Genomic DNA, 24,615 nt, shown 5'->3' with positions numbered 1-24,615 from the left:
TTAAAATACATTCACAAATGTATCATAATTTCACAAATATTTGTCCGTTATTTGAAAGATTGAACTGTTAAATTCAAATGTAATGCTATGGAACCAGTCTCCTGGAGAGGGGCTGGACTCTGTCTCAGTCTGGAGTTGCCCCTGGTGAGAGGCGGCGGGCTGGGGTGGGTATTCTAATATCCCCTTGGCTTGCTGCCGGTACGTTGGGGTTTTTCCCGGTGGATGAGAGGGTTTGTTCCCTGCGCCTTAGGGTTGGGGAACGGGTCCTGACTGTCATCTGCGCTTATGCGCCGAGTGGCAGTTCAGAGTACCCAGCCTTCTTAGAGTCCCTGGGGAGGTGCTGGAAGGTGCTCCACCTGGAGATCTGTTGTCCTGCTGGGAGACTTCAATGCTCACGAGGGTAACGACAGCGAGACCTGGAGGGGCGTGATTGGGAGGAACGGCCTCCCTGATCTGAACCCGAGCGGTGCTTTGTTATTGGACTTCTGTGCTAATCACAGTTTGGCCATAATGAACACCTTGTTCGAACATAAGAGTGTCCATAAGTGCACGTGGCACCAGGACGCTCTAGGCCGTAGGTCGATGATCGATTTTGTAATCGTATCACCAGACCTGCGACCATATGTTCTGGACACTCGGGTAAAGAGAGGGGCTGAGCTGTCAACTGATCACCACCTGGTGGTGAGTTGGATCAGGTGGCGGGGGAGGACGCTGGACAGACCTGGTGCACCTAAACGCGTAGTGAGGGTGTGCTGGGAACGTCTAGCAGAGGCCCCAGTCCGCGAGATCTTCAACGCACACCTCCGGCAGAGCTTCAACAGCATTCCGAGGGAGACTGGGGACATTGAGTCCGAATGGACCATGTTCAGCGTCTCCATTGCCGAAGCTGCTGCATTGAGCTGCAGCCGCAAGGTGGTTGGTGCCTGCTGTGGTGGTAATCCCCGAACCAAATGGTGGACATCAGAGGTGAAGGGAGCCACCAGGCTGAAGAAGGAGTCCTATCGGGCTTGGTTAGCCTGTGGGACTCCGGAGGCAGCCGACAGGTATCGACAGGCCAAGTGGAATGCGGCTTGGGCAGTGGCTGAAGCAAAAACTCGGGTGTGGGAGGAGTTCGGAGAGACCATGGAAAAAGACTTTCGGACTGCCTCGAAGAGATTCTGGCAAACCGTCAGGCGTCTCAGGAGGGGAAAGCGGTGCTCTACCTGCACTGTGTATAGTGCTGGCGGAGCGCTGCTGACGTCGACTGAGAAAATTGTCAGGCGGTGGAAGGAATACTTCGAGGACCTCCTTAATCCCACTGACACGTCTTCCGAGGAGGAAGCAGAGTCTGGGGATGAGGGGAATGACCCGCCAATTTCCGGGGGCGAGGTCACTGAGGCAGTTAAACAACTCCTTGGTGGCAGAGGCCCTGGTGTTGATGAGGTCCGTCCCGAGTTCCTGAAGGCTCTGGACGCTGTAGGGCTGTCCTGGTTGACACGCCTCTGCAACGTTGCGTGGAGATCAGGGGCAGTACCTGTGGACTGGCAGACCGGGGTGGTGGTCCCCATCTTTAAGAAGGGGGACCGGAGGGTGTGTTCCAACTACAGGGGGATCACACTCCTCAGCCTCCCTGGGAAAGTCTATGCCAGGGTGCTGGAAAGGAGAGTTCGTCCGCTAGTCGAACCTCGGATACAGGAGGAACAATGCGGTTTTCGTCCTGGTCGCGGAACACTGGACCAGCTCTTTATCCTCTCGAGGATACTTGAGGGTGCATGGGAGTTTGCCCAACCAGTCTACATGTGTTTTGTGGACTTGGAGAAGGCATTCGACCGTGTCCCTCGGGGTGTCCTGTGGGAGGTGTTGCGGGAGTATGGGGTGTCTGGCCCATTGCTACGGGCCATTCGATCCCTATACAACCGTTGCAAGAGCTTGGTTCGCATTGCCGGCAATAAGTCGGACTCGTTCCCGGTAGGTGATGGGCTCCGCCAGGGCTGCCCTTTGTCTCCGGTTCTGTTCATAATTTTTATGGACAGGATTTCTAGGCGTAGCTAAGTGGCGGAGGGCTTTCACTTTGGTGGCCTCAGAATCTCATCTCTGATTTTTGCGGATGATGTGGTTCTGTTGGCTTCATCGGGTGAGGGCCTCCAGCTCGCACTGGAACGGTTCGCAGCCGAGTGTGAAGCAGCGGGAATGAGGATCAGCACCTCCAAATCTGAGGCCATGGTTCTCAGCCGGAAAAGGGTGGAGTGCCCACTCCGGGTCGGGGATGAGTTCCTGCCCCAAGTGGAGGAGTTCAAGTATCTCGGGGTCTTGTTCGCGAGTGATGGGAGAAGGGAGCCGGAGATCGACAGACGGATTGGGGCTGCAGCTGCAGTAATGCGGACGCTGCACCGGTCCGTCGTGGTGAAGAGGGAGCTGAGTGTAAAAGCGAAGCTCTCAATTTACCGGTCGATCTACGTCCCTACCCTCACCTATGGCCACGAGCTGTGGGTAGAGACCGAAAGAACGAGATCGCGGATACAAGCGGCAGAAATGAGCTTCCTCCGAAGGGTGGCTGGCCTCTCCCTTAGAGATAGGGTGAGACGTTCGGCCATCCAGGAGGGGCTCAGAGTAGAGCCGCTGCTGCTTCACATCGAAAGGAGCCAGCTGAGGTGGTTCGGGCATCTGACAAGGATGCCCCCTGGGCGCCTCCTGGGTGAGGTGTTCCAGGCATGTCCCACCGGGAGGAGGCCCCGGGGCAGACCCAGGACACGCTGGAGAGATTATATCTCTCGGCTGGCCTGGGAACGCCTTGGTGTTCCCCCGGATAAGCTGGAGGAGGTGGCTGGGGAGAGGGAGGTCTGGGCCTCTTTGCTTAGGCTGCTGCCCCCGCGACCCGGCCTCGGATAAAGCGGATGAGGATGGATGGATGGATGGATGCTATGGAAAAATATATAAAATGATTCTTATAAACTTTTTTTACATCAAATAATTATTATTATTATTGTTATTTAGGGCCATTGTGGCTCAAGAGTTGGCAGTTCGACTTGTAATCAGAAGGTTGCCGGTTCGAGCCCCGGCTCGGACACTCTCGGTCGTTGTGTCTTTGGGCAAGACACTTCACCTACCACCTACTGGTGATGGCCAGAGGGGAATTATAAAGTGGAATTGTAAAGCACTTTGAGGGTCTCAAAAAGCACTATATGAATGCAATCCATTATTATTTAAACCAACTGTTAACTGTATATTTCTGTACATTTAAGTATTATTATTCATATTGCCGCATTTTTTGACCTTGTTTATAGGTAATTTCATTGTTTAATCACATTAAAATGTTTCTAATTTAATGTTTAAAAACACCTAAAAAAGGCAAAATCCCATGTAAAATTAGGGCAACAAACTGTATTGTCATTACTGAAAATAACCGTATTTTCATGAGAAAGTTATTTTTTGTTATTTTATGGTATTATTTTGGCACCCCAGCTGCCGGAATATTACTGTTATTTTAGGATTTTTTTTTTTACGGTGTAGAGATGAAAACGCATCACAGCAACATCAGCAGAGCAAGGCCCAGCAACAAAACTAGGTCTTTTTGCTATTATACATTTATTTATAGATGATTACTATTAGTTTTTCCAAATAAATTTACATACACTACCAGTCATGTAAAGTCCTGACAGACCTGCTGAAGAGTTTTTCTTCTGCATTGTGGATCAATACTGAAGTGAATAAAATATGGAAATATCTTCAAAGGACAAACATGTTAACAACTGGAAATTTGTTTCAAATTGTAGGTTTCTTATTTGGTTTAGAAAAGCTCTGCACACTCCTCAGTCTCTCAGCCAGCTCCATGAGATTCTCTCCTGGAGTTTCTCCAACAGTCTTGAAGAGACTCCAACACATGCTGAGCTCTTGGCAGAGGAGTGTCTAAAGCAGTGGAACCTCCCCCTTCAAGTATAATTGCCCCCTGGGGTCCTCCCAAAGCTACTGGGCTGCAGTATTGTCAGCCTGTCAGCCCAATGCTACTGGATGACAACATGGAAAGCAAGAATGCTTGAAAGTAACTACTGCATTTACTCAAGTGCCGCACTGTAGTACAGTTACATTTAATCACCGTGGAGTTAGGGTAGCTTGGAATGAGTCATATTTCAAAATAATCCACCACAACTTTCTCCTGATTGCCTGCTCCTCTGTAAACAGAAGATTTGAATCGCAGGTCAATGAAGCACACCAGAGATGTCCACATAAGAATTATTCTTTCTATGACATCACACTCAGCTAAAAGTTGAAAAACCTGTGACAAAGTTATTACTAATTCTTATATAACTCTGGCCAAGGTTAATATGACAATTCACTATTTTAAATTAGTAGTACTAATGCTAATCTTATACTTTGTACTCCTTAGACATGCTTGACATGTTCAATAACTGGTATTGCAAATAATTTAAAATAATAATATTTGATACAAATCTAACATTTTGGGATATAATATATATTGAGATAACCGGGATTAGTACAAAAAGTAATAAAACAAGCTCCAGCTTTGAAACAGAAGCAGCTTACTCATTCATGAATCAACGACTGATGCAATAATAACATTGAGTATTGCTGCTTTTCTTCAGTACAGGATCTAAATGCCTCTTCCGCTGTTATGCTCTGCTGCCATGTTACCTGTAGCGGGACAGAGGAGAGTGCAGCGTTCCTTAAGCCAATTTTCAATGCTGTCTTTATTTCTGATTGAATTTTTCTGATTTCCCACAGGCCAGCCGTGACTGGTTCTTGATCCCCTGTAAGCCACCGTTTAAAAAGCAAACAAACCTGGAATCGCCCCTGCTTGTTGGCTGCTTTTCCTTCACTTTGCCATCCAACTCGTCCCAAACCATGACATCTGGATTAAGACTGAGTGACTGTGGAGGCCAGATCAGCTGCAGCAGTACTCTAACTCACTGCAGGTTTTCATTATGTACGTTTGAAAAGTACTTGACCTTTGTGTGTTAAAGCACTGATGGAGTGTTTTGGTTTTTTTTTTTTTAATGAATCGAGCGATTGTCATTATATAGAAATGTCCTAATCTTTAAATTCCACAAATTTTGATAAGGATATCAAAAGTGAGGCAACTTTTGTTGTGATTTGGCGCTATATAAATAAAATTGAATTGAATTGAATTGAATATATTGCTAACTATAACCCACTCCATGTGTGGATAATTATGGTTACAATAATGTCAATAGCATCTAAAAAAGCCAAAAACTGTCTGCTTACTACATACTTGCATATCTGTTGGTTCACAGCTCCTGTGTCTTCACAGTCTAAGACATTTTGTGTTTGAGCAATAATCTCTAAGCAAACTTAAAATTTGGAATAAAAATGAGGCAGAGGAGACGACAATGCATCAGGTGCTGTCATTGTTAAAGATGGAGATTTACTGCTAGCTACACCGCCTGATATAGCAGACCACAAAGGACACACTTATGGCACCTTTATGATATGTAGACCTAAGATAAAGCAACAATACTTTAAACTACAACATTTGGTCAAGTCCTAGATACGTTTCACATGAAAAAATGGCAGAGATTGAGCTTAAAGCAAACAGCACCAGCTAATGTCACAATCATTTACTTTCAGCTTGACCCCAGACTACACCATCCACATTCAGTCTATGACATGAAGCAGATTGACGGAGTTGGTGCTGGTCAACATGAATAAAAGGCAACTCCATGTTTATGGAAGTTAAAATGTTTAAACATCAGAGACACATTTGGCCTAAGTTGGTACTGGTTGTTGAATATGATAGCAGCCGCAATGCTGTGAATTTTTTGGTTTATTAAAAATTTATCCCAAGACTTGGTGACTGGAGAACAAAGAATAAACCAATTTTAACTGACATTTTCACTTTTTTTCAGAATAGGATCCGAATGTGAGGTCTATGTGAGTGCAGGTAAACAGATGCTCAGACAAAAGACAAACTGGATATGTTCATCACTGTACACAAGCTAACAGTGGAAATACCAAGGTAACAAGACACAGCTGAAACTAATTAAGACAAAACCAAATAAAGTCAAACCAGTGAAAATGCACAAGATAAAAAAGAAACACACAAAATGGGAATCACAAAACAAAAATAAAGACTTGATAACAACGGGATACTGACGAGGCAAGAAAAAAATATTAAAACATGGAAATAAAATATTGATAAACCCAAAGTCTTCATAGCATAAAACTCCCAACGAAGTAATAAAAATAAAAAAACAAAGAATATAAACCAAACCTCACAATGACAGAACCACAGGCCATTTCCACTTTTCCACTTTGACTTTTTCCAAATGATAGGCTCAGGTAGGGTAGGGTTACCACCAAACATTCTATAGTCTCACAGATATCTTCATAACCACATTTACATAGCAGTTTATTTATTTGCATGAGCATGATTATGATACATATTGGCACTAACATCACTGGTAAACTGCTTTAATTATGTTGAATTCAAAAGTGATATTCTGTCCTCCTCTTTTTCTCTGGGTACACTGAAATATAAAACCCGTACTCCCAAATCAGGACTTCATTATGCCAATTACTGTCTGAAGAAAACGGTTGTGCTCATATTTAGTGTCTTAACTCCAGAGATTAGGGTTCAATGATATGAAACTTAGTCTGGAGATGAACGGGGGGGCTAAAATGTGACATTATGTTGAGAGAACAGACTGCTGTGTTTCATGTTTTATACACACAGGTTTCATCATAAGAGTTTTTTCTCTCAGCCTCAAGACAAACATTAGTCCCAGAAGAAAACAGAGCAGCAATGACAGAAGAAAAGAAGAAAGGGGCTGCCACCGAATCAACAACATTTGGTATTTGGTACATAATGAGACCATTAAGTCAAGATCACAGCAGAAATGTTTTAAAAAATGAATTAGAGCACCACAAAAGCTTAATTCCCACGCCTGTGAAAAGAGATAATTCAATTTGGATCATGAGATTGTTATTTTGCCTCCATGAATTTAGTCTGGTGTCTATTTATTGTGTTTATTAGACGTGTTTACCTTTAGATGCGCTCGTTTGTGCTTCTTCTCTCTTCGTTTAATTTTTTACGCCTGTAGCTGTGAGTCTGTGAGTTGTGTTACAAACCTCATGCTTTCTGAAAATAAGCCATCACTAGAAGAGATATAACTTCCTCAACAGGCTAATACAGCATCAACAGCAGTAGTGGTCAGTGTTTATTTGTGTGTTGGGACTGACCGTCACGCCGCTGTCCGTCTGCGTCTCTCTGTAGGTGAAGTTGCAAACAGCCCAGGCCAAGTAGTACGTGGACATGCGAGGCGTCCGGGCAAAGTGATTGGTCAACCAGCCTTCCTCATCCGACAGCGAGCTGCTCTCCACCGGCATGTTGGACAGCGAGGTGTACTGTGGGTCGTGGCGGAGGGTGAGGGAGAATGTGGCCTTGTAGACAGGTTCATCAAAGCAGGGGAAGGCCTTCCGGGCGTGGATAGGACTGAACTGAGTTACTGCCAAGTAGCTATGAAAAGAAAAAGGAATAAAAGGATTATTACCAGAAAAAAAATTTTTTGTAAAGATTATAGAAGATGACTTCACCAGTGAACCACTTTCATTTGGGAAATGGCAGACATGTATGAGTTCCATATAAAGAGCTAAATGTGAAGGTAATACAACCCTTAACAGGTCACTGGCAACGTAGCTGATGTTCAGCGGTAAATAAACATAAAGAATGAGATATCAGCAGTTATGAATGCCAGTAAAAATGAAAGAAAACACTTCAACATCGACAAGTAAATGGAAGTGCTTTATACAGCACCGGAAAGCACTTTACAAAGCTCACACACATTCATACAACTCTTTTGTTCTGCACATGCAGGACTAACAGATCCCAGTAACTGAGGGATGCATCTTTTTGTTTTAGTGGGTTTCAATATCCTCCCCAAGCATGCTTTGGCTTGCAGACTAGAGGAATAAAGTCAAGATGAGTGGTGGCTCGAACTACCAACCTTTAAATTAAAATATGACATGTTGAAAACTACAGCTAAAATAACAAGACTGACAAACCACAGCTTCCTGAGGCCTCTCCCCTCATAATCCACAGACCACTGTCTCATTGTTGTAACTATGTCACTGCTGGTGCTGTTTCTGTTGGTGTTGCAGACTGCCACAGAGAAGAGAGATGTCCGAAGACGCAAAGACTTTTTCTGTTATGAATTAAAGGCAATTTTGAAAACAAGGAAAACTGTCCTCTATTGTGTGGTGTGATTTCTTCTCAATCCTTCTTTCTCTCTCTTATAAACTTCAGTGATTTCTGCTTTCCTGTTCAAACCAAACTGTCAACCAACCGACATTCAGTTTACATATCAAGTCTTCGCCATTGGCTTGTGTGCTGTTGGCATTTTGGAGGACTGCACAGTTGGAGTGCAGTCCTCCAAGTCCAGTAATCTTAAGAAGCAGAGTAGGTTGTTGTTGCTTTGACTTCACCTGCTTTCAAAGTTAAGAGAAAAAAGATCTGAAGGGAAAATTAATTGCTAGACCAATGCATTCAAGTTGCAGTCTTTATTAAGAAGTGTATCATAAAATAGGAACGATGGGCATGACCACAGTTCTAAAGCACATGCAAATCGTGTACAGCCACATATCAGTGAACGGAGTACACGCCTTTTGGCATGTGGTCATGTGGTTCAAAGCCCATCATATACATGTGTTATGATGATCCCGATAACGGCCACAAGCCAAAAGTAGGCATAATAATTGTACATCTTATTGTGAGACTAGTATTCTCTAAATTGTGGAACAATGTAGGCTTTAAACATTATTTTATGAGCCCAGTCATAGGAATGGTGTACGGAGGACCACATAAGACCACAAAAAAAATATGCCAAAATTTAAAATAAAAGACAAATAACAAGAATATAACATGGGAGATGCACAACAGATTATTTCAGAATCAGAAGATTTTATTTATCCCCAAGGGGCAATTAAGATACAGAGCTGCATGGCGTTGAAGATAAGGACAGGGCATAAACAGGCAATAAGAGTGAGATAATAAATACACAGAATATACAGTACATACAGTTTTAAAATTACACAGTTTAAAATTAAAGTGACTGAATTTGACAAAAACAGGAGAAAAAAAAACACAAGGAAACTAACAAAGTAAAAAGAAATGAGAAGATGCCATTAATGTCCAATTTATGCTTCAGCGGAAAATCTACGTTGACATAACCATGCCATCACCTTCCACGCTGATTAGTCATTGCTGGCGGCTTCAACCCGACCTGCAGATACATTTCCTAGGAGGGGGAAGTTCACATTAAATGGAAGGTTACAACATTGGGTTTAGAGGGGTTTCCAGTTAAAACATACGTTAAAACAAATTTGCAGTCTAATTAGGTTGAAGCACAGTCCCTTTATGTTGCCACGAGTCTTTTTTACTTTTATTCCATTCTTCTCTTTTTCTCAAAGTCCTCTCGTCCTCTTGATCCTATTTTTCTCCCTCCTTTCACCACATTTTAATCTCTTGTTCCTCTTTCATTCAGTCTAACTGTTTAACTCTTTCTCCATCCATGCTGGGGCGTGTGCATCCATATATGTGATACCTGAGTGAATCACAGCAGGCTGCTGTCATCATCATCAACGCAGGAGAAAATGTGCTTTTTAAAGCAGCTGGTGAGGAAAAATGGTTGCTTGTTTTTCCACTACAGCTGCTCCTAATTTGGTTGAACACTGCCAGGGTTCAACTTCTCTCTGTGTTCAGGTCGACTATCATTTGCATTGCCTCTAATTGGATCCATTTCAGACCAAAGCTAGCTGTTCAGCCAGTGTTCAGATCACTCCACTTTATGACAGTTTTTCCCTGTAATTTTGGTGCATTGTTTCAAACCAAAGGCTCAGTTTTCATAACAAATTACACAAAAAACTCAACTTTATTTTCATGTGCATTGTGAACAACTGTTGGTCCAAAACTGCCAGTAATAAAAAAAGGAAATAAATTATATCAAAAAAGGCAAATTAATTATTATTAATATTATTAACAACAACAACAACAACAACAACAACAACAACAACAACAACAACAACAACAACAACAACAACAACAATAATAATAATGATGATGATAGGGTTTTTTTGTTTTGATTCTTTTAGGTTTAAAGCATCAGTTAATGAAAATTGCACAGTGTCACAAATTGCTAAGAAAAATTAAAAACAGGACCAAAAAATAATTTATCAATGGCTAAATGAAATTTAGATTTGAAGAAATCAATTGGAAGACTACATCATTTAAATTATAAATATTGATAAACACATAAATCCATACCTAAATTCAGATATCATTTTATGTTTTGTTGGATGTAATGAAGAACAGTTTTGTTTCAGTCCTCCAAAGTTGTCTTCTTTTGCTCCCAAACCTTTGCTTTACTGTTGAAACTCCTCAAAGTCTTGAAGATGACTCCCACATGCAGTCAAACAGCTGAGTTAAAACAAACCAGATATTTTTCTCTACAGCTTCATCTGCATCCAGAGAACTGGAATATTCTCTCTGGACAGCTTGTACAACATGAACAGTCATGTTGTCAGAGGTAAAGTCCACAGCCTGAATGAGAGTGACTCACAGAGGAGTATAAATACATTTTACACAAAGCAAAAAAAATAAATAAATAAATAGGACTGCTGCACTGTAGTCTGATGAAACCTCGCGTAGCTGCTTTTCTTTTTTTGCCTCAGGGCAAAAGCATGAAGCCAACCTGCTGTGTCTCCTTACGTGTAACATAGTCAAACTTGTTGTAAAACCCAACAGAAACCAATTTCTCTTCACTGGGAACAAGATTGAAAATACTGGGACTTCCAAATGCTTCACAGCTGCTCTTAGGCGTTTCGACAACCTTAGTGTTGAAACCTGGCTTTGAGTTTCTCTCTCAGCTCTCCATTTCCAGCCTTACAAAGGCTGCTCTTTATTGGGGATAATATGAGAACAGATACTGTGGGAGTGAAATGCTGAGATTCTACAAACTTATCACTGCATGTCCCGATGATGCTGTGACTTGTTTGATCGCATATAATAAACAGTAAAAAGCCCATAATAATAGCGAAGATGAAAAACTAGACTAAGCAGCGATGTTTTGGATGGTTAGTGAAGTTAAGATTGTTAACTTAATTTATTGATGTTTTTGCCCCCCTGAGCATGGTTACTACATGGCTGCTCATTTAAAAGGTTATGGCTCAGACAAGACAAGAAAAGAAAAGTACATTGAGAGCATAGACTGTAAAAGATGGACCACCGTGACATTAGCCATGGATGTTTAAATCACTTCAGTTCTGGTGTAATCGGCTGGTGGTCAGAGAAACAGGACAAAGAAGTTAGACAGAGATTAAGGAGCCTCACGTGGACATTAGAGGAACTGCGTCAATCAAACATGAATCGGTGAGGAAAAGACCTAAGAAGTGCCCGATGTGCTGTCAGATGCCATAAAAAAAAAAGCACCAAAAGCAACAAAATTTCAACCCAGAGAGCCTCTGAGCTGACACCATCCAGACATGAGTATTAGTAATTCACGTGTTGCTGCTTTCTCTGAAGTATTTGCTATAATAATGTGAATTTGATGTTCATATTAAAACTTTAGTTACTCTGAAAGGCGTTAAACTATCGGTGAGCCTGAGGGCCACACGTGCTTTTAAAACCTTTTAGAGTCTGAAACATACGTTTACTGAACAAACTGACAAATGTGTTTAAAAAATTAAGCACATGTTAATTCCATAAATGGTTTTTAATTTGTATCGCATTTGCTAAATCGGGCATTTAAATTTTTTAAGATGTGTTGTGCAACTTATTTTGGTTTTTCTGATGATGAAAAGCTGTACGTATCAAATAAGGGGTTAAAAACTCACCTAAAGGTGCACTATGCTTGAATTGTTCTGTATATAAAAAAAACAGGCAGAATGACAACCGAATAGCTTTTTAGGATTCATCTCTTTTCAAGAAACAAGGCACACAGCACTGCAGCACATTGAAAGGATGAGAGGTTCAGCCAACGCAGCAGAGGCTTGGACCTGGAGACGTAATATTGAAGGGCTGTACGTCATCACTACAGAGGAGGTGCAGATAATTCATTCATTTCACTGCATTCAGTCGCTGAAACTGCAGTTTAGGCTCAAATGCTCAGGTTGTGTCTGAAAGCGTTTGTACACCATCACATTAAACATATAACCAACGCAAGAGTATCACAGTATATCACATTCTGGTGGATTATTTGCCTGTCAGGAGTTTACAGAACATTAAACAAATATTTTAATCTCACCATCAAAGAAGTAAAAACTGAGCCTGACATTCCTGGTTTTTTTAGGTTAAACAATAAGTAAGGCGAAAGGCATAAATAAAGTGATTTGGGGCTATTAACTATTTAAGATTTCCTTTTGCCGACTCATCCTCGTTAATATTCCCACAGAGGAGAAGCGAAGTGCAGTTATTCTTCCAAACTTTGCAGCTAGAATTATGCAGGACTAGGGAGAAACACCAATTAGCCCCCAATTACAAGTTATCTTCACTTCACCTGCTTTTATTTAGAGAGGGCTAGCACTGACCTTTCGATTAGTAGACGACCTGTACCACTACCGGCTAACTTACTGCTAGGTTACTTTGTCTAACTGCGAGGCGGGATCCTCTGCAATCTACAGCGCTATCGATTGGAACTGCTGAATAAAATGCCTGGAGAGAACAAAACATACATAAATGTGTATTTGTGCAAGCACATACACAGATGTAAATCTAGGAGGCTCACTCACGTGATAATGATGACACTAGTTGTCTTTTTTTCTGCAGCAGCTGACTGATACTTCGACAGCATCAGTTCAGGCAGGCCACAAAGTTCATCTTAGAAAAAATTCCAGCCAATGAGCTGATGTCAGCGCCAGCCCATGACCACTGGCTCAGCAGGTACCTTTTTGCGTTTCCACTCCCTCAAGCTGCTCTGCAAGCTGCTTTGAAACCCACCTCAACCCCAGCTTCCATTCCATGCAGTGTATCTGTTCTCACTGATCCCTCCTCTTGATGCTGCTGCTGCTCTCCCTGCCTCCTGCTTTCCTGTGTGCTCATGGCCTCCCAGCCACCGAATATAAATAAGTGCAATTGAAAATAATCTTTCTGTGATGTGTAAAAGTGCCTAAACACAAAGACACAAAATAATCTCTACCAGCTGCCAAATCTTTAGCGTTTAACGATACAAATCATAGCTTTCCCTTTTAACCCCAATTTGCTCCATTTGCCTCCAAAAATAAAATTATGTCATTAAGCGTGGTTGGTTAAGCAGAATTGCAGTGGCTTTAAATTACCCGTGAAGAGACCCTTAATTTAATTCATCATATTCGAATTTGCCCTGAACTTATCTCCTCCCTGGCTCTGATTTCAAAGCTTCAACACACCGAACTCACGCCTTGGAATAAATCCATACAGAATATGTGATGGTGTCATATAAGGCTGGATTTTGTTTTAGTCTTTGAACCTTTCAAACCTATCAAAGGAGAAATTTAAGGTGGAATCAGGGTTCAGGGGGTTAAAGGATAATCCTCTGAAGTCAGAGCCGACAGGTCGGCCGCCTGCAGGGAGAAGTTTTCACGGGGAGCCATTTTTACTTCGGCTTTTTTCAAGTTTTTGAAACGGCATCCACGGCGAGATAATCCACAATAAACACGGGCAAACTTTCTGTTTCCTCTCGATTTCTTTTAGCCGAGCTGAATGTTTCCATATCTGAGCTTCGTTACGTTTGTCTGTCAGTCACCTGACAGACACAAGAATAAGCTAAAACCTGAGGAAATAATCCCTGTGAAAACTTTGTTATCACAATGGTGCATTTTGCTCCTGGAGTTTGTGAGAGGAGCGATGAAAGGAGGGAAACAGGAGGAGGAGAGGACGGGTGCAATTCAGGTGGCCTAATAAGAAGAAGAGAGGACACAAAAAAATCCAAAAGGAAGATGATAAAACAAAATTGTTACTACCAAAAAAAAAAAAAGGGAGGAGGAGAGGGGACAAAGATGAGGGCTTTGTGTAAGCAGAGTGTAAGGAAGGAAGGAAGAAAATGCAGAAAACAAAAGGCATACAGGAGACAACAGAGGTAGAACCAAGATGAGAAACAGCTGTAACAAAGCAGTTTGGATGCTGATTGAAAGAAAACAAGTGGGGGCAGACGATGAGAAGTAGACACTTGGAGTATTAGGGCTGGGAGAGGAGAAGGAGAAGGAAAAGACGGTAAGCAGAAGAAGTGGAAAAGAAAAGTGGAAACAGGAGGTGAGGAGAAAGGAAGGAAAGAAAATTGAAGAAAATAACCTGACACAAGCTATGGAGACATGATGACCGAGGGGAGTGGACGAAGGGAGGGAGGAGGTGACGAAAGGGAGACAGAGAGAGAGAAACCGGGAATAATAAACAGGGGGTGAGCGAGGCCGACTGGAAGAACGAGAGAGAGAGAATAATGGAGAAAGCCTGAGAGGGACGAGATAAAGAGAGTATCTATTAGAGAGGAGGATGAGTCTGTAACGTGCACACACACACACACACACACACGCACACACACACACACACACACACACACACAAACTCCTGCTTTAAAACTCAATGAAGCACCAATATTAACACACACACGCACACACACACACAACACTAACGTGATACCCAGCAGGTTGCCAACAGTCACTGCTGCCAAAGTAACGCTTGTTGTAACAGTAATCCTGATTGACAAGCAGGCCTATACCGTTGCCCTGGACAACGACAACAGATAAACAAACACACACAAACACACACTCATGCATTAATGCATGTAACAATGCTTCGCCTCCAGAAACGCACCAGAGATGGAAATGACGTCTTTTCCTGCTGTAATGTTTGCCATTATATTGTCTGGTGACACCACCGAAGAAGAGAGCAGGTGTGTGAATGACACATCGACACACGCACACACATAGAGGAGAGACAGAAACACACACCTCATTTAGATTCACAGATGTGAGTGAAGGGGAAACTGTTGAGTCAGGTGCTTTTCACAGTGAGTGTGTTTCATTTCTATATCCATCCCTCACCCTCTCCATCACACACAAACACACACCCACACTCACCAAACTGGACACAGTGATCTCTTTAACCAATGTCTCAAATTGCAAATCCCCTCCTTCATATTGAAAGGACTGCTGTGTATGTGTGTGTGTATTGTTGCTGCTATACTTTTACACAGGAAACTGCCAAAGAGGCTGATTCATCATCTTCGGTGTAAAATATGCGACTGATGGGTGAGGCAGTGTGGCTGGGTGGAGGTGGAGAGGGTGGGGGCGGGGCTTAGTTTGTCAGATTTCAGTTCTCCAAGTGTATTTAGGTAACAAGAAAGTAGGAGGCAAGGATGTACAAGAAAAAAGGAGATTAAGATAAAAATGATAATTAAAAGGATGCCGATAAGGATATCATCATCTGGCTTCCTGCTCCTCTCAGTCGAGTACGACTGAGAGGAGAGTACTGAGAGTCGTACTCGAGCCACTGGAGGTACATGAAAGCATTTTATAAAGTCATGGAGAAATTCAGCAAGAGTATAAAACCAAAGTACATCCTTCTCTCAGCAATAGATGATTTTGAGTTCTCGGTGAGTTCTCCAATGCAGGAATCTGATTGGTTGTGTTACGAGGCATGCGGCTGTGCAGTAACAACAGATCACAATCCGATTTCAGTCAGGAACCCTAAAGTCAGAGAAACGTTATTTCCACATGCTATCATATATCTGGTGGTCTGGATCTACTCTGGGAGCTCCCATGGCCTTCCACTTGCAGGTGTGCTCCTAAATGCCTTCACTAAGTTGGCGTAAGCTCCAGCACTGAACAGAACAGCCACTGTATCAGTGCCACACAGGAAAACTGATTGTGAGGCACAGAAGGAGGAGCTGGTGTGAAGGTGCAACAGATGCCCAGGCTTTCTGAAGGTCTTAAAAGTTTTTCTTTGGACATGGACTTAACACAACACACTGCCCACACGTCGACAATCTACCAAAGAACAAAATTTAAATTGTAGCTTTATCTTTGTTATAACAAACCTGTCACAAAACACAGTTTGTTTCCATTTCTTTAGTTGAAAATATGAAAAATGTCAAAGAGGCTCTGCCATGGTTTGGGGCCACATTTAAGTCAGTGGTGCGTGAGATCTTGTTAAAACTGATGGAATTATGAGCACACAAAAGTACCATCAGATTTTGATCCACACCATCTGGAAAGTATGTCATTGGTAACGACTTCAAAACACAGTAAACACAGCACAAAGGAATACTAACAGTCATGGACTGGCCTCCCCAGAGCCAAACTCAAACAACAGAATGGAACATTATTCTGCTCACCTCAAGAAAACCAGCTCTGCAGCTGTGGATGGAGGAAGATAATGATGCTTGTTAGGTAAAGTGTGATCAGCTGTGTGTAATTACCTGCCTCAAGAGTGTCACACAATCCTCAAAGGAGAGAAGGTGATGATCAGCTTTCAACTACTGCCATACATGTAATTGAGAATAAAAAGGAAATAAAGAACAAGGGAGTGTCCTGCGTCCAGGGCATTTTCAAGTTTGGGCAGGAGCTGAATAGACCATGTTAAACCTGACAAAAAAGGGGCATTATTACAGTTATTATTGTTGTTGTTGTTGTTGTTGAAGCAGACAAAGAAACAGACACAGCAAACAGAACAAAAGGCAGGGATATCCAAAGAAGAGCTTTGAATGTGCTTCAAGAAGCCCAGCAAACTATTTCTGAAGACTATTTAAAGAAAGCCACCTCAGAAAGTTCAGACTGTGCTGAATAATATCAGTGGTTGAACAAAATATTGATTTTCAAGCTCATTACAAATGTACAAACTGTTTTTGCCTGGTGTACTACATTTTTAAATATGGTTGACAGAACAATTTGATATGACTGGATGTAGTATGACTTGTACAAGTTGTCTGCGTGTGTTTAATGATGAAGAACCTGTTACTTGGCAAATTTTCTGGATTGATTTTGAGATGAAGGACTTCATTCTTGAATCTACATGAGATCAGAGAAAGTCAACGTGAAGTGAGCGGACCTTGAGTTAACCTTTACTCAACTTTGATCTGTGTGATTGTAATTACTACCAGTGAGAGCGTCTGAAATGTTCTATAGCAACCAACCATTAGCTACAAATCGATGCATGATGCAGGAATGTGGACAGACCTCCCTCTCCCTGGCCACTTCTTCTTCCAGGGCAACAGTCGTCTTGCAGTTTATGAAATAGTGAGGACATTTAATCTATTTCATGTGTTCCTGGAATTTCCACCTTCCACCATTTGCATGAACACAATTTTTCCATCAGACCATTTTCACGTCTACTGATTCATGTCCATGTACACAAAGTGAATATTTCCACTTTTAGAGGGCCAGAAGTCTGCATTTGGAAGCAGAGGAGTGGGTGGCATCATGAATGATTTCACCACTCACACCAGAGACCATGGTTTGACTGCCAGACTTGACACATTTTTTTTTCACATTCTATTTTTTTGTACATGAGCTTTGTCATGAATATTTCACATTTTGCTATGAGACTGGGGTCTCCTAGGGAATACTGAGGTCTTCTCAAGCTATTCCAAGAGGCATAATCTCCAGTGTGTTGTGAGTCTGCAGCTGCTCCTATATAGACAAGTCTGATAAACCTTCCATACAAGGTGCCCAAAAGGCATCCTAATCTGATGTCCAAACTTACTCTTTTGATGGAGAGGAGTAGCAGCTCCACTCTGAACTCGTCCTGAATGGCTAAGCTGATCACTGTAAGGTTGAGCTCAAAACCTTTTTTAAGCAAGCTTATTTCTGCCACTTGTATCCAGAGTTTCTGACTATGAATAAAGTAGAATAACCAAGCAGTCAAAAGCCCAAATAATTGTTGTAGTTAAGTCTAGGACCCCAATTGTACTTGTAGGCAGGCTACAAACTTCAAGCAACTGTTCACCAAAAGGAATAATCACTCATGAAAGAATAGAATAATGCATTTGAACACAGAAATAGTCCTTGTTCTCATCCTTATACACTGGGAACAAGGATCATGGAAACAGGCAAACAGGATGATGTGACAGAAAGTTTCCAAGTCTTTATGTGGGAAAAAAAAAAGTCTACACCACAGAAGAATCTATAATGGTTACACAAATCAGGAAAATGAGCATTAGAATCTGACAGGAGACAGGTTATATACACACTGTGAGCCAATGAGACACAGGAGGGAGCAAAGCACAGGTGAAAAAGACAACAGCAGGTGAAGCCAGTAAGGTGGGTCAGATAATGAGAGAGGAAGGAAAAGAACAGGAAGCAAAAGTAGAAATGGGATCACAACCAGATAAAACAGGAATCCAAAACTCAACATAACAAAAACCTTGGCTGTGGAAGGCATCTCTGCCACCGAGTCAGGCTGTAAATTACACAGGTGTCTAACCAGATTTGACCTTTGATATATAAATGTCACTACTCCCTCATTTTATACTATTTCAGTAAAACTTAATCACAATGTGAATGTGAAATCTTGAGTTATTGCCAAAAACATCTTTTGCAAGCTCACAGGGACCTTGACCTTTTACTACGGAATGCTAATCAGTTCATTGTTGAATTTAAGTGAATGTTTATGCCAAATTATATATCAGCAAATATCCCTCAAGGCATTGCTGATATATTGCTTTCATATAAGAATTAGATGCAGGATGGTCAGTGAGCTTGACCTTCGTTGCAGAGGCTTAAAAAGTAACTCATGCAAAAATGCATTATGTCCAGATCAAGCTCCGTGCAAGCATGTGAAGGCAGAAGCAATTTTACAAAAGATAACATGAACGTTGACCCCATGTTAATGTTTGCTCACTTCTACTCAAAAAAAAAAAAAAAAAAAAAAAAAAAAAATTTTTATAAGTTTTATCTTGGGTGCCTTAAAAAAGAGGTACTTATGATTTAAAGCTTCCGTCTGCCATCGAGACAGCCCAACTCACCACAGATCACGTGTTTTGGCTTCATGGCATCCCCATGGATATTGTTTCTGATCGGGGTCCTCAATTCACTTCCAGCATGTGGAAGGAGTTCTGTTCTTCGATTTGAGCCCAGGTTAGTCTCCCTTCTGGGTTTCATCTTCAGACTAATGAGCATACCGAGAGAATGAACCAACCCTCTGATGTGCAGTATCATCCAACACATCCACCTGGAGCAGTCAACTGTCCTGGGCTGAATACATTTACAATTCACCCACTTTATCTGCAACTGGTCTCTCACCTTTTGAATCATCTTTGGGGTATCAGCCCCCTCTGTTCCTATATGTTGAAGGTAAGTGCTCAGTTTCTTCAGTGCAGAACCAGCCTTCGCTGGTGTCGTTGGCTTTCAGAATCAGAATACTTTAATAATCCTTAAGGAAATTATATGAGGAGGGATGCAGGCGGCAACCTAAGAACCTCACTATCGTCCAGGCTGAAAGGTTTGGCTTTCTACAAAAAAATGTTCCTTTACATATGAATCTGGCAAATTCTCTCCAAACCTTGTTGTAACTAGGGGTGGGAATTTAACGCCTTAATTCCACTTAATTAATTTGAAATAAAAAAATAACGCGTTTCAGAAAAAAATAATGCATTTAATCGCACTTTGTATTCCAAGCAAAGGGGAACTTTTGTCAATGCACGATTTCCTGGTATACCAATTACATCGATACAAACATCAGAGCTACAAAGATTCAGAAGGAATCGCGTTGCTAGGACAGATCAAATTTTTTCTTTCAAAAGACTACTTGACGGAAGCCTTGATAAAAGCAGTGTTTTGTGCAAACTGTGCAAAAAGGAGTTTGCATGCCACCAAAGCACTTCAACCTTGCGGTACCATCTAAATGCAGCAACATGTTGCAGCGAGCACAGAAACTGTGGGAGCTGTTAGCGCTCGTAGCACGAGTACCAACAGAAGGTGTTGGCAGCCCAAACTTATTGAAATGACAGGCTTCAGGACCAAAATCAGTAAGTCAACATTGGACAAAGTTACAGATTCTCTCGGAAAATGGATTGCTCTGGACTGTTGCAGGAACAGTGTAAAGACAAAGAGCCTCCTCCCCTCTTCATTGTCTTCAGACTCTGATTCAGATGAGGAAGCCCTGTGTAACAGGGCCCTGAGTTTGTACAGAGCAAAATCCACCATCAGCGAGACAGACCGCCCACTGCAGTGGTGGTCCAGCCGAGCAGGGACCCACCCACAGCCGTCTGTCCTGGCCCGCAAGTATTTGATTAGTCCTGCCACTTCTCTCCCATGTGAGAGACTGTTCTCACTTGCAGGTCACATAGTAACAACAAAGGGAGCTGCCTTGAGCTCTGAAAATGTGAACATCTTTCCCTAAATAAACTGGGTTTTTCAGTACACATGACACTGCTTTCCCAAAAATCAGTTACATATATATTTTTGTTACATTGATATTCCAAACTGGAGTTGTCATCCGGGAAGACAGGATATATCCTGAAGAGTTTTCCAGTCATTCACAGGCCACATAAAGAGAGATAAGAGAGATAATCATTCACACTTTCACACCTTACCTATATGTATTTAGACTTTCTAAGGAACCCAGAGGAACCCTGTCATAAACAGGCACAGGGAGAACTCCACACGGTCTGCATTTAGGTTCTCTAGTTACACAAAACCTTTTAAAAAAAAAAAAAGGGAGTAGATATTAACCTAACCCAATCCCAACCTGAACATCCAGATTCTCTAAACCATTAATTGTTAGACTGAAAATAGAAGTGTCATTTTTGAAGGGTGTGGTTTGTGGCTCAACTGCAGCGGAGGGGTGGAGCAGTGGGTTCAGGGTGTGGTGCCAGGGGAGGCTGACTCACACATCTGACTTAATTGGGTCTCCCCTGTTAATGATGTTGCCGGGACCGGAGGCAAGAGTGATGAGTGCTACAGAAACAGAGGAGCAGGAAAGCTGCTCCTTTAAAAACTGAAAAATAAAAAAGATGCTGAAACACTAAAACGCTGTGGTCGTCAGGTCCTTCATTGTCAAAATCATTAAGACTGCATCCCAAAACTTTTTATGTCTTTAAAACATTCAAAAAACCAAATGCCTTAACATTAGTCTGAGACAGCATGCTTTAAACATACAGTCCAATTATATCACAGTGCTTATCTTGAATAGCAAATATCATATACTGTGCATTTAATGGTGTTGATGGTCCAGTAACCTTAATCAACTTAAGCCCTCAGTCACATAAAGACAAAAAGGCAGCATTATGCGACTGGAAAACACCAACTTTCACATGTCACATTTCTCCCCTTTGCATGCATCTACACAACAGCTAACTCTGACAGAAGCTTTCACAGCTCTGCACACAAGATTGTTGGATAACCTGCTTTGGAAAGTTAGTACAAATCATTAATTTTATATTCAGTTGATGATTGAATTCATCAGACATAAACTCAAACATCAGCTGAATATAAAATTCAACCTCTGTGGGCTACTCTTTGAGAGACCAGAGGTTTACCAGTAACTGTGACCTCAACAACCTTTATGAAACAGGAATATTTCTATCTAACTTTACTGCACTCAGTGTAATTGTTGTTGAGATATTTCCCTCTGAACCAAAGTGGACAGAAAATCTGTAAGATCACAGTGTTAGCATGGGTAGAAATTAACAGGTTAAGAGAGTCAAAGGTCTTTCTCAGGTCAAAATCAATACTGCGTGTTTGTGAAGACCTCGATTCCACAGCAGCTCCTCCTCCGCCTCCTGCTCTGTGTATTTTTTTAATGTCTGCAAAGGCTCAGAGAACGAATGAATTTATTAACTTGCTTCAGCTGAGTGCCATGTTAGATAGGTTGCCCTCTGACACACACACTGCAGAGTGGGTGAGCACAGTATTGATCTGAAACATCTCATCTCAGCACCGGATTACTCTATCAGAATGAAGGAGGGAGCGATCAGACAGCAGAGCCAGGGAGAAGCTGCTGATGAAGAAGACATACGAGATGAGGTAGATGTGTTAAACCAATCGACTTCTTTCAAACCTTTATTAAAATGTAGTCCCACACATAACCTTCGTTAACCATTTGTCTCTTCTGTTAATGCTCCAACATCTCTGTTCCTCAACCAGCTCTGCCTCGTTAGCAGCCTTACCACTCCTCGTTAACTGTAATTCCTCTCCTCGTTAAAGAAAGGCAGCTCTGAAAAAACAGTTTCAGTGTAATGAAAAAGTTCCTCACAGGATCTGAGAAGAAGAAGAAAAAAAGCTCAGCTCTGGGGTTTTGGGTTTCCTTTAGAAGTCTGGGTTTCAGGAAGAAACCAAGTATCTGGCACACTTTCAGTCCAGTGGGGACCCTCTTCAGGAAAATTATCCTCCTGATGAAGTGTGCTTTATATAGAAATAATATACCATCATTTCATCACACATACTGGATGGTGCTAGTTCATAATGTAGTAGTAGTTAAATTTGAAAATGTCAGTGTTCGTTACGCATTAATCTATGGAACGTCAGCAGAACCCAGACCAAAGTTAAAGTGCAGCATAGTGAACTACATTTCTGAGTTCAGTGTTATTGTAATGTTTTCACTGTGTGTAAAGCTAAACATGTAGAACAATAATGTAACATCTGTGGCATGATCACTATTTTTTCAAATGATGTAACACAACATGCAGTCTGTTCTGTAAATCGAGCAGTGAGAGATTACATGACACTTTGACTGAAATTAAACAAACTGCAGATTTTTAAACACGTCACTTGAATCATCAGGACCATTATCTCTCAGCAGCAGCCAGTATTGCTGCATCTGGTACATGTACAATTGTGGTCTGAAGTTTCAATCCACTCATCGTGGACGAGGATGTCATGATGATTTTACCCTTTCACTGATTTCTTTGAAAAGTTTCTTTTCCAGGGTGGAATGATTGAACAGAATACATTTTGAATTACTTTAAAAAACAAGAACTGGGTGAAAAAACTTGAATTAATTTTTGATTATGTCTAATCCACACAGGGTCAAACGTATGCATAAACACTTACATCTTTTTTTTAACTTGACAAGGCCGAAGCCTTTTAACTTCTCATTATTGATCAATATTGACTACAGCTGGTAGCATCTCTTTGTAGCATTAAGAAGGATTTGTCTGACAGTGCTCATCGGATTGATCAATACTCAGAACAATGGGGAAGTCCAAGAAATTCTGTGGAGATCTGACAAGGAGAACTGTAGATTGTCACATGTTGGGAAGGCCTCCTGGGGCCATTTCTAAACAAATTCATACACACAAATGTAGAATTATTTGAATTGCATAAGTACAAGTTATTTAGATTACCAACGTCTGGAAGAAGGACCAAACTGTTAACCTTAGATGAGAGAATTTGGATTTTCAGGAAAAACCCAGAAACCACCAAAGTTCAGAACTGCCATAAACTATTTGACGATATATGAGACATTGACCTTGACCTTTTGTGTAATACAGAAAATCCAAAATAAATCCAAACTTGTGCACCCAGTTCTCTTTTTTTAAAGTAATTAAAGATGTATGCTTTACAGTTCTTCTACCCAGGCAATAGAACAATTCAAAGTATTAATAAAAAGCCCCAAATTACCCTGACATTCATGTCCATGATGAGTGGATAGGAACTGTTGGACTGCTGCTAAAGGACATTGTGTGCCCGTGCGTGAGACACAGGCAACATGTGTCAAAACAGCATTAAACACCACAGAATGAGAAGTTATGGTGCTGAGAGAGCGTACTGTAGCATATACTTAAGTATTCAGAGCAGTCTGAAGGCTGAGGCATTTGAACAAAAGTGATTACTTTTACATGTTGAGCTAATTGTTTCAAAGTTTAACCACATTTAATATGAACATTCAACAATGTGACACAGCATATGGCAAAATAAGGAAAAATACATGACTGTGGAAAGCCTTTAAGAATACTTAACACTATAGATGAATATGGTAATGATGATGCAACCACTTGAAAGCACCAAAAAGGTAACAAAGCACTTAACTACACAAAATGTTAACTTCGGAGCTTGTGTAAAGTAAAGCTAAAAAAAGATTCTAGCAATGTGTTTAAAGTTGATGTTAAATTATAAATTGTGTCAGGGCAGCCATGAAAGATGCCCCGGGAAAGAAAACTAGTGCAGTGAATGTGGCACCACTCTGGTCCAGTTTCCTATATATTAGCTGAGTATTGATGTTTCAGTTTTTATCCTGATGCGACGTCATGCGTCATGTGAGCAGCAGGTGGCGGGTCATCTCTGGAGACGGGTGGAATCGGGCCGAATTAAAAAATGCCTTCACTGGGAGACGACAGTAACTGCAACATCAAAACTCATCTTTACATCATTTGCATAAAGATCAGTACTAAGCTAGAACAGTGATACTGTGTGTGTGTGTGTGTGTGTGTGTGTGTGTGTGTGTGTGTGTGTGTGTGTGTGTGTGTGTGTGTGCACGCTAATTAATTCACCCACTCCCAGCATTTTAAGCGTTTAAGCCAAGCCTGGGGTTTATAGTAACTCTGGATATTAAGCAAATCTCATAGTGAAGTGTGTGTATGTTTCTGTTTGTGTGTGTGTTTCTGTTTGTGTGTGTGTGTGTTAGCATTAGCTGCATTGCTGTATCAAGCTAATCCTTAAGATAACAGTGAGCTTTGTGCACGCACACATGAACACACA

The 24,615-nt window shown here is 41.6% G+C and overlaps 1 protein-coding gene across 1 annotated transcript in view; it reads right to left on the bottom strand.

Annotated features, from left to right (window-relative positions):
- The window catches only part of LOC120736018 (thyrotropin-releasing hormone-degrading ectoenzyme-like), a 258,235-nt gene that overhangs the window by 214,167 nt on the left and 19,453 nt on the right, over window positions 1-24,615 (bottom strand). Inside the window, exon 3 of the mRNA XM_040035942.1 lies at window positions 7,195-7,471. Coding sequence (XP_039891876.1) covers window positions 7,195-7,471 — 277 coding nt within the window. The remainder of the gene's footprint in view (window positions 1-7,194; window positions 7,472-24,615) is intronic.

The sequence above is a fragment of the Simochromis diagramma genome, unplaced genomic scaffold (assembly GCF_900408965.1).
Source record: "Simochromis diagramma unplaced genomic scaffold, fSimDia1.1 OVJJ01000816.1, whole genome shotgun sequence".
Lineage (NCBI taxonomy): Eukaryota > Metazoa > Chordata > Actinopteri > Cichliformes > Cichlidae > Simochromis > Simochromis diagramma.
This window is presented reverse-complemented; position numbering and strand designations above follow the sequence as displayed.